At 43.5% G+C, this 10210-nt stretch overlaps 3 protein-coding genes across 5 annotated transcripts in view; 2 read left to right on the top strand and 1 right to left on the bottom strand.

Annotated features, from left to right (window-relative positions):
* The first annotated feature begins 32 nt into the window (after positions 1-32).
* Positions 33-10210, top strand: part of pacrg (PARK2 co-regulated) — a 110660-nt gene continuing 100482 nt past the window's right edge. The window contains exons 1-2 of the mRNA XM_061301873.1: positions 33-171; positions 661-758. The gene's annotated coding sequence lies outside the window, so the exon portion shown is untranslated. The remainder of the gene's footprint in view (positions 172-660; positions 759-10210) is intronic.
* Positions 2609-7297, top strand: ptafr (platelet-activating factor receptor). Its single transcript, XM_061301867.1, has 3 exons — positions 2609-4339; positions 4684-4729; positions 5007-7297. The coding sequence occupies exons 2-3, from the start codon at positions 4715-4717 to the stop codon at positions 6177-6179; spliced, it is 1188 nt and encodes a 395-aa protein (XP_061157851.1). The 5' UTR covers positions 2609-4339; positions 4684-4714; the 3' UTR covers positions 6180-7297.
* On the bottom strand, positions 6553-8759 carry LOC133169562 (uncharacterized). 3 transcript variants are annotated; one of them, XM_061301870.1, is made up of 6 exons: positions 8631-8735; positions 8510-8563; positions 8120-8404; positions 7723-7848; positions 7591-7618; positions 6553-7259 (listed from the first exon to the last, which is right to left on the bottom strand). In XM_061301870.1, exons 1-6 carry the CDS (start codon positions 8674-8676, stop codon positions 7133-7135), a joined length of 666 nt encoding a protein of 221 aa, XP_061157854.1. In that variant the 5' UTR covers positions 8677-8735; the 3' UTR covers positions 6553-7132. The 3 variants fall into 3 exon arrangements, with proteins under 3 accessions (XP_061157854.1, XP_061157853.1, XP_061157855.1); XM_061301869.1 differs by having other exon boundaries at positions 8120-8563; positions 8631-8759; XM_061301871.1 differs by lacking the exon at positions 8510-8563 and having other exon boundaries at positions 8631-8734.

Raw genomic sequence — 10210 nt, 5'->3', positions numbered from 1 at the left:
GTGGGTTTTCCTTTTTTTTCTCTCCTCCTGTTGCCGGAGCAGGACCCACCCCTCGGGATGGCTCTGCCCGCTCTGACCGCAAAGAGAACGCCCTTCCCCGGCTGCGAGGTCCCGCCTCTCCCCCCCGCCTTCTTGTTCCTCCGCATACGCATACAAGAGCGAGTCAGGCCGGTGAGCACAGCCAATGTGGCATATTTCCTCTCGTACAGGCACAATGCTGCACAGGAGCAAGTTGTGGCACGATCAAAATGTCTATTCAGTGCACTATAAAGTCACAAGGGCATCTGCAACTGCATCAAAACAGCATTTGGTAATGCAGTTGTTGATGTCAAGATTAAGAACAATCTCTTTTTAAGCTCCCCTCTCTACTTAAATCTACTGTTATGAGGAATAACAGGGCTGCAGAAATGTAATGATAGACTGCATTGCACATATGTATTTGTAGTAGTGGTGAGCAGTCAGAGACAGGAAGGCCTCTGAATACTATCTGAAGCACTGACCTACATTGAAAACATTTTTATATTTTGTTCCATGGAATTGTATTTATCTTTTCCCAATAGTATTTCTCCTGGCTGCACACACTCGTATTATTTATAACCATTCCCCCCAAAGGTTTAGGAGATTGTTGTGTTGAAATAGAAATAAAAAGTCTTTCTACAGGTGTTGAAGATACCAAAGAAGTCAACATAGAAGTGCAATCTTTGGGATGCCGGTGTGAACCGAGCAATGACGCACAAGCTTGGAAAGCGTGGCAAAATGTGAGTCTGTTTTTACATTTTTGACATAGCAGACACCATATAACAAGAACACCAAGTTCTGATTATGAAACAAATGTTCCCCATGTTGAAAAATAATGAGTCCAGAATCATGCATATGTCACTAAAATGTCAAATCTTGAATTGTCTGCCCGGCATCTTTAGCAGTTTCACTGCATAAGTTGAGATATACTTTGATATTTTCATATCTGTCATGTTTTATCCTTCCGGGGAACGTTCACAAGCATGTTTCTGTCATGTGGGGAACTGGGGTCCATATATCAAACGACATAAACGCAAATACACGATGTAAAGCGCCAACACATGTTTTCCAGAACACTTAGTCCTCCTTCCACTCTTTACTGTCCGGCCCACCTGATTCAGGAAGAGCTCGCAATCCAGTCAACATCCTTCCTAATTGCAAACATCCCTTTACCAGCCACGAAAATCAACTCCAAATAGAATTTGTCGAGAGCACGCACATGCCTCTGCTTCTCTTTATTTTCTTGTGTTTCACACAGGAGTCATTTTCTTTATCTTATCCGGATGCAATTGCAAACAATTGCAGCAGCAGACTAATCTGCATAATCCTGTGCGCATCCCTGAAATCACACACGATCAATAGTACGAGGGTCCAGCGGGGGCGATCGTCACCTGACGATAGTATGACGACATCATATTTACAGCGGGGGGAGAATTGAAAGCAATGAAGGTCTTTACGCTACACCACGGCTTATGTAGCTTTACTACTTTGTGTTCTTTTAGCAGCGAGCATGCAGATTAATGTGCTTAATTCACTGTCCTCCCAGAGTGGGTTATGGGCGGTATTTAAACACATATAACCCAGATGAGTCCAAATGTGGGGCAGCATGTCGTGTGGGGAAACATGCACTTATCCTAAGACGACCAGCATTGTGTCCATCACTGGTTTGGCGTCTCTTCAGTCTGAATGCATTGTTGCTCTCGTTCGACGGTCTTATTATGGAGGTAAAAATTGATGACATTTAAATAGAAATTCTTGGGTTTTGTCCATTTTTCAAATACGCTTCATGTGTTTTTAAAGGTTGAAGAAAAAAAAATGGCAGGCTACATTATAAGTGTGTACCTGTTACTGTGAAAAATGCCAAATCTAATCATTTTTATGGGTTCTGCATCCTCTTGGGAGGAGAAAAGAATGGAGATGTGGCTGTCAAATTCACTTACAAAATACACCAAATAAGGATATAACTGTACATGTTCATTTCAAAGTTGAATTGTATTAGCTATGAAATACATACCGTAAAGATAAATATGAGCTTTTTCACCACAGCGCCATGTGTTGGCGGAAGGGTGGAACTTCAAACATATGAAAAAAAAATTCTCCAGTGCAAGCCCATCAATTCCATAATTACATCACTACTGAGTACCAAATTAATCTATGTATTACAATATGAATTAATCTGCAACACACACACACACACACACACACAACCCCCCCCCCCCCCATTTCAGGGGCAGACATTTTGACACTTGCTGTCAAATGAAAATGACATCACAGTTGCACAGACCAGGCTCAGGTTATGCCCAATATTAATCTATGTATTACAATATGAATTAATCTGCAACACACACACACACAAGCCCCCCCCTCCCATTTCAGGGGCAGCCATTTTGACACTTGCTGTCAAATGAAAATGACATCACAGTTGCACAGACCAGGCTCAGGTTATGCCCAATATTAATCTATGTATTACAATATGAATTAATATGCAACACACACACACACACACACAACCCCCCCCCCCCCCCCCCAGACCAGGCTCGGGTTATGCCCAATAACGGTTTGGTCATGTGCCATCCCCAAGATTTTCATTCTAAACGTCACTAAAAGTCTCAAAGGACAGAAATATCCAACGAGCTTTGATAGACTGAAACTCAAAAACAAAACCTCATGTCAAGTCTCATATTATTTTGAAGTACAGATGTCCCTGCCTGTAAAGTTCACCCTCCCATACTCGACTATTTCTCACTGTGGGGGGACATTCCTCAAAACTCCGCCTCTGGCAGGCAGTAAATCTCCCTGAGAGAGATCTTACACTGGAGCGCTGTGCCAGGTGACATGTTTGTGCAAAGCTTCATCATTGCACCCATTTTGTCTCCCGCGTCATAAAGGGCGGGGTGGCAAGGAGAGGAGGGGGAAAAAAAAGTGTTAATGGGATTATAGAGGGTTGTGCACATTTGGCTCCCTCCCTTCCTGTCTCCTAGAGGAATGCCTGACTTCTGACTACACAGCTCTTTTAAAGCAAATGTAAGCTCGCCCATAAAAGAGCTGTTAAGGTCTTGGCAGCTTGCCTCTTGCCATCTCTGGACATGTGGGCTGATACATGGGAGGAAACTGTGCAGCATTCCAGGCCATCCCAGTTTATTGAATTTACATTTTTAAATTCTTAAAAAGAGAATTGATATAATACAACTGTCCCCCCCCCCAAAAAAATCCCTCAAGTTCTCTTTCCTTGTATTTTCATTGGCCTTTGTCTTCATGCACGGCCACCATGTTGTTTTCCTAGTTTGATTGCCAAGCTAATTGCCCCAATAAAAGATTTACATTGCGGTTCACAGAGGAGAAAGGACTGCAGACTCATGCAGCTAAGGATGGAGTCCTCCTTTAGCAGGCCTAGCCTGACCTCTTGTGGTTCTAAAACAACAATCACTTTCCCTTTCAACCGCCCATTCCACTTCCATAAAGATCCACTGGGATCAATAATTTAATAAACACATAATTAAACAAATAATACATATTCAAATGCTGGAGATTAGGTGTTCATTTGGGATGCATTTGTTCAATATAAAAAAAAGGATTAACTTTGTTTCCAATAAAACGGACGGACACGAGTCAAAGGTGAGTGTTATACGACCTTTTAAAAGTGCCTGGAAAAGTGAGGGACATTGCAAACTTCCTGTTGTTTTTTTTAAGTGTATAAAAAAACTAAGTACTCAAATGACACCAAATAGGGAAGTGTTGCAACACAAACTTTATTTCCCTAAAGTTTTCAAAAACAACAAAAAAACACACACAAACTACTCTTATCAACAAGCTTCTCTAATCAGTTTCATTCTAGTCCTGATCATTCGCAGGACTCGTTTTTTTTTTTTTCACCTATTTAGCATTTAGCATGTTCTTGATTTAAAACCAATGTATTTGAAATTTGTGTTTGTATCAATTTTTCATGAGCAGCCAGACCTACCCTTGCTTTCTTCACACTTGGATTTACTCCATGTACTAACTAGTTCATCTCAATGTTTTAAATAGTTTTGGGTTCCGCGGAGCAATCACATTTCAAATAAGCGTAACGTCCGGGAAATCTCTGGTATCGGGGAATGTGGACATCAATAAAATTAAAAGCCATACTTGAACATGAAGTCAGAGTAAAACTCCCAGATGTCTCCAGCGTGGGCATGTCTTCTTCAATTTGGTTGTTGCACCATGCGGGATTTCCCAAGAAGACATTTTGCACCTCCCTCTTTATGATAGTCGACACTCGCCTTGTCTTTGACCGACACTTCCAGACACTCCGATAACACACAGAGAAGACAGACCAAGTGAGGTAAGTCAGCAGCCGTGGACGGTTTTCTACATCTTTTTTTTTTGTGTGCTTTAAAATCAGATTACTTGTCAAGAAATAATGTACATTTGGATTTGATTACATTTGATATTTAACAGCTAACATCTGGCAGTTTTTATTAGCGTAAGAAAACTTCTACAAGAGAAAAATGATTTAGCTAATGCATGCTTTTAGATCTCTAACCAGAAGCAGACATAATTGCGCAATGAGATTTCTTTCTCCCCCATATATCAAAGTAAGATATTTGCGCCTTGACTCACTGATTTTTATCAAGATAACCAAAAACTCTTGGCTTCCGCTTCACACGTTCTCACTTTCGTTCACAGTTGAAGGACGAGCAGACACGACTGGGGCCACATGCAAGAAACCATGGTAAAACTTCCTTTTTAACGAATTTCTTCACTTCTCCTGTCTCATCTTAAGTTTGCTCTGACGTGCGCCGGTTACGTAATCAGAGACCCGTTGTGAAAATCACACCAAGCGGAGCTCAGTGATAAAATGCGATTAGGATTCGTTACACCTCCCTTTCTGTTTGGGCTTTGAAAGGTGAGGATGAATTGGAATTCAAATTCATCTGTTTCTCGAGACTTCCTTCAAAATTTGCTCGATGTGTCGAATATCTGATTGATTGATGTCTTGTCTTCTGTAGATCGAAATGGAAATCCCCACTACAGAAATCCCAGCGAGAGTCACCACTCTGCGCTTTACAGCTAGCAATGACTCCAACTTCCTGGACTCGCCTTTTCGTTATCAGCTTTTCCCCGCCGCCTATGGCATCATCTTCATCGTGGGCCTCTTTGCCAACATTTATGTGCTCTTTGCGCTGCGCTGCCTTCGGGGAGCTAAAGCCATGGGGGAAATTCGGATCTACATGACCAACCTGACCATCGCCGATCTCCTTTTTGTTTGCGCCCTCCCCTTCTGGATCGGTTATTACAGCCGCCAAGGCACGTGGGTCTACAAAGACTTCCTGTGCCGACTGACCGGCTCCTTGTTCTTCATCAACACCTACTGCTCCATCCTCTTCCTTTGCGCCATCAGCGTCAACCGGTACTGGGCGGTCACCCGGCCTCTAGACGCGGCCTCGTCAGACCACAGGCGCCGCGGAATTGTCGTTTGCGTGGTCATCTGGTTGGCGACCATCTCCATGGCTATTCCCTTCCTGGCCAATCCGGGCACCAACCAGGACGGGAACGTCACCCGCTGCTTCGAGGGCTACCACAACGGGGACGACTCATCCAAAAGGGCTGTGGCCGCCACGCATTTCTCAATCATCGGACTGTTTTTTGTCGTTTTCGCACTGGTGGTGGTGTGTAACCTTCTCATCGCCCGAGCTTTGTTTTCCCAAAACGCTCCTCAGTCCGAGCTCAAGTCCGGAACGATTTTATCCAGGAAGTCCACTATGACACTCTCATCCAGGAGGCCCACTGGGGTGAAACGCAGGGCTGTGCAGATGCTCATGGCGGTGGTCGGTGTATTCGTCCTGTGCTTCCTGCCTCATCACGTACTCCAAGGCTTCTGGACCTTGGCGGTGCTGCAGATCCAAAAGGGATGGGGCCACGTGGACTGGGATGGCGAGACCGTGCAGATGCTCAATGATGCGCATCAGATCACATTGCTTCTCATGGGCCTCAACTGCATTCTGGATCCGGTGGTGTACTGTTTTGCCACTCGCAAATTTCGACGGTTCATCATGGCTCACATCAAGACACTGGCAAGGGGCGAGAGCTGCTCCCACACCGTTACCTCACAGATATCTTTAGACAGTCGGCACCAGAGCCAGAGATTTCCCGATGAGGTCATCCAGCCAGATCTCAACTGACTCGAACACACCCAAGTGACGGCTTGGGTGACGCCAGGGGGTCCTGTGTTGTCTATCCAAGCCGTACAGCTATTTTCTGGACTGCTTGTCCTGGGCGGGCCCATCCCGGCTGACTTTGAGTCATTGGAGGTCTGCAGCCTGGACTTGTCGTTAGCTAATCACAAGGCACATATAGACAGACAACCTTCCACGCTCACATCCACACCGTCACAGAGTGGGAACTGGAACAACTGTGCTTCTACCAAACTCAGACCACTACATCATCGGCGACTCTTCTTCTGTGGCCATGTGAAAACAATTTTGAAACTTGTTAGGTTAAAAAAACAGTCTGATAAATTAGATCGGATAAACATTCCTGTTTTTGAAGGCCCTGCAGAGATTCGGATGACACGACAACCCAGAAAGGCTGAAAGCCGATTGGACCACCATCCGCGTGAACTGCAGGCAGCCAAGAGAGACGCTATCAATTAAAGAGATTAGACTTCTGGGACTGAATTAATTCAATTTAAGACGAGAGTTTTGTTTGTAATAGTAGCAGAGAAAGCCCAGCTGCTCCTGACCAGAGCAACTGCTTTTTTTATACGTAGACTGAATTGCGCCAATCTGACTTCCTGCATCACGTATACACAGAAAAGAAGAAGTTTTGCAAGCAGAAGTTTGTGAGAGTCATTGGAAGTCTCAATCTTTGTCTGACGATAATCCACCAAAAAAAAAACTGAAAAAAGTTCTCAAATTAGTCATATAGCTTTTTATTTTTACATGGCGTCAGCATTTCCCACCAAAACTGTAAGTTCTCACTCAGGCTTTTGGAAACCGCGGGCCTACGTGTTATTTCAAAATGCTTGCGGTGTGTTCTTCCGCTAACCACAACTTGTGGACAGTAGTTAGTCAACAAGTGATTGTATAAATTAGAGTTCCCATTCATCTAATCTATCGTCTTAATCAGATTCAATTCATGGCAGAACTGAGTAGGTGCTGTCCGCAGTCACACTCGTAGCATCCAGATCTGTGTAGGTCAGGTTGGTGCTTGAGTAATTCATGTACACGTGTCCGTCAGTCACCGTGTGAGGAAGACCTCCGCTGTGGTGTAAATAAATACATAGATACGTTTTAAATAATTTGTCTTGGTCCCATTTCTTTTGTCACACAAACTTTCACAGGGTTGTGTATTTTAAGATTTGTTTTTTTGAATAAAACCATAGTGAAAATATTTACATTAAAATAAAAATCCAAAATACATTAAAATACATACATTAAAGAGGAAGAAGCCTCGCTTTTTTTTTTTTTTTTCTTTAATCTGTTCTGTGGAGCCGAACTAGTCAAAACACAGTTTTGGGTTCCTCCACTTTAACTGTATGTGAATAAAAAACAAAACAAAACAAAACAAAACAAAAAAACTTTTGCTCCTTACTTTGCTTCCTTTATGGCTCTTGGAAAACCTTGTAAAAAAAAAAAAAGTTATGTATATTCCATATATTCCATATATTCCATATATTGCCTTTTTTTTCTTTTTGAAATTATTCTCTGTTATGCTAAATTGTACCTTTAGCTCCTGTGCTAGCAGCGCATCTCTTGTCTCTAAGTCCTTGCCATCCCAGCCAAAACATGATGGCGATATTCATTATCAAGGCCAAAAGAGAGAGAGCCAAGGCAGCTATTCCGATATTTGCTATAAAAAGAAACAAATGGTTCAAAGAAAAAAAGGAAGTTCAAATGTATGTCATATACATTTTGACCGAGAAGAAGTAAATGAGGTCATGGCTAGAAAAGGTGTTACCGCAAATGCTGAAATGTGTTTAGCAACTGTAAAATCAAATACAAGTATTAGTTGCAGCCTTTCCACACCAAATTGATGGAAAATTATAAAATCAAGTCTGAAATGTGACCAGACTGTAATTCTTTAATAATAGAATTGTGCATTTCCTGATTGGGCCACCAACCTGTTGCATGAAGGGAGATGATAAAGACGGCGTGGCTGGAACTGACACTCTCACTTTGATTGCTTTGTGCCAAGCAGCGGTATAGTCCACTCTGTCGTGGCTCGCTCAGGGTGAGCTGGCCCCCCTTGGCCACTTTCTTCCACGTCTTTTGCTCCTCTCTTTGCCAGTGCCAGTTGTGAAAGGCCGGTGAGCTCGGCGCGCAGCAGCGCAGGCTGACCTTCTGACCCTCCGCCACTGGGAAGGCCGGTGTGGCTGTCAACTGCAGAGCAGGGAGAGTGCCTTGTGCTGAGGAAAAAAAAAAAGACAAACCATATACTACTACATGCGGCTTTCTGAGCTGACACGTTGAGAATAAATTGCCCATATCACTCGAGTTACGATGAGGTTTACCGTCCTCAATCGTGGCGCTTGTATTGGCGGCCGTCCGAGCAGGCTGGATATCAACTGTCAACACGATGGCAAACTTGTGTATAAAAACAACGTTATATGGTACGATGCCGTTAAATGTTACCTGTACAGAAGACGTAGCATAAGAAGAGGCCGCGTGACAGGGTCATGCTGTTGGAAGTGTCGATCGGAACTGAGTCGGATCCCAGGTAAGGATGGGGGAAGTGAGTTGAGCAAAGGGACAAGAGGGGAAGTTTTGAGTTCCCTCACACGTGTTCCGTGATCAAACAAAAAATGGCTTTATCAGCTTTTTGACCCATCATATGTGTTTATCTTGTTACGCCCATATGGCTGAGATTTTTTGACATATTACAATGTGAAGTTAAGACAAATAGTCATGAAATTGTCTTACGTGTGTACACATGTACAATCATTATTCATTTTCATTATTTCATGACTCATTACAGTTTGGTTCATTAGTCTGCCTGTCCCAGATGTGCCATAGTCATGCCTGTTGACTCTCACATTGCCGCTAAGGCGTTTGTGTATGTGAACAAATGTATTTTTTATGCCTCGCATGTGCTAATGAGCGTAAGTATCTGCAGGGAGCAGCGCCTGCATGTGAGATGTCGTCAGATAATAACTCAAATGTTTCGCTCGCAGAGAACATCACACTATATATATATATATATACTTTTTTTTTTAAAATCAGATTTCATTTGAAATAATCTACTAATCCGCATCAGAGCAAAAAAACTGCATCAAAAATATTCCTTTAGCAAAGATGCTTGTCAGTGAGCAAGTATACCTTTAGCCACCAGAGGGCAGTCTTTACTTTTCTGTCCGCTTCCTTTGAGCTGTTCGGCTTGCTTGAGGGGAGGGAGGTTTTCTGTTTTTGTTGTTGTTGCTGCTGGACTGACCAGGTAGTATAAGAACGCTGACAACAAAGCTTCTCTGCTCTGGCGAATAGGAAAGTAGGCTAGTAATTGGTATTAAGGAAGTATGATGACTTAATGCAGTACTGTTCATCTTGACTGTTGGAAGATCTTAGCATATGTTAGCCTGGGTTGTTATGGAGAGTTTCCGCTGTATGTTTTTGTATTTTCTGTGTAGGTCTTTACACTTGTAGTGCTTTGTTTTGCAATCTTTATCTGTAAAGTATTTATTTGTAACGCTAACGTTGTAAGAGGAGTTTGAGGAAAACAACAACACAGGTTTTATCCTCGTTCAATTCGGTAGTTTAAACAAAGAACAGTTTCACCTCCATTTCCCTCCATGTCCCCGCGTTCACCCTGCGCGGTGCGGAAACGAGTAGCGGCTCGACACGAGAAATGGCAACAGCATGGAACAACAACAACAAGAGGCCGGACAGCACTCGCTCGCATCCAGATGGGCACTCTCTTTGCCAGGCAGGAAATGGCACGGCGCTCTGTCATATTTCATCGTGGCACAAAACGGACACGATCATGCGCATGGCATCCCCTCGAACAGTGTAACGCTTCCGTCAAAATTATGTGAACAGTAGGAACCTAATGATCAGTGTTGAGTGCGTCTGGATGCATTTGCGCGGCCTGTTTCGTCCCACTACCCCACCGTGCAACCCTCAGCCTCGTGTTGAACAGATGTCGCGGGCAAGATGATACCATCCCAACGCTGAGCGGGGGACAAATTACCACATGTGCGCGCACACACACACCCGATGCA

This window comes from Syngnathus typhle, linkage group LG16 (genome assembly GCF_033458585.1).
Source record: "Syngnathus typhle isolate RoL2023-S1 ecotype Sweden linkage group LG16, RoL_Styp_1.0, whole genome shotgun sequence".
NCBI classification, from domain to species: Eukaryota; Metazoa; Chordata; class Actinopteri; order Syngnathiformes; family Syngnathidae; genus Syngnathus; species Syngnathus typhle.
The sequence above is the reverse complement of the archived record's forward strand: the minus strand, read 5'-3'. Positions and strand labels throughout refer to the sequence as shown.

Coding starts and splice junctions, on each gene's coding strand:
- LOC133169562 (XM_061301869.1), bottom strand. CDS start 8,676: ATGACCCTGTCACGCGGCCTCTTCTTATGCTACGTCTTCTGTACAG. Junction 7,849..8,119: donor CATCTCCCTTCATGCAACAG/GTTGGTGGCCCA, acceptor TTCTTTTTATAG/CAAATATCGGAATAGCTGCC. Junction 7,260..7,590: donor AGAGCCATAAAGGAAGCAAA/GTAAGGAGCAAA, acceptor TTTACACCACAG/CGGAGGTCTTCCTCACACGG.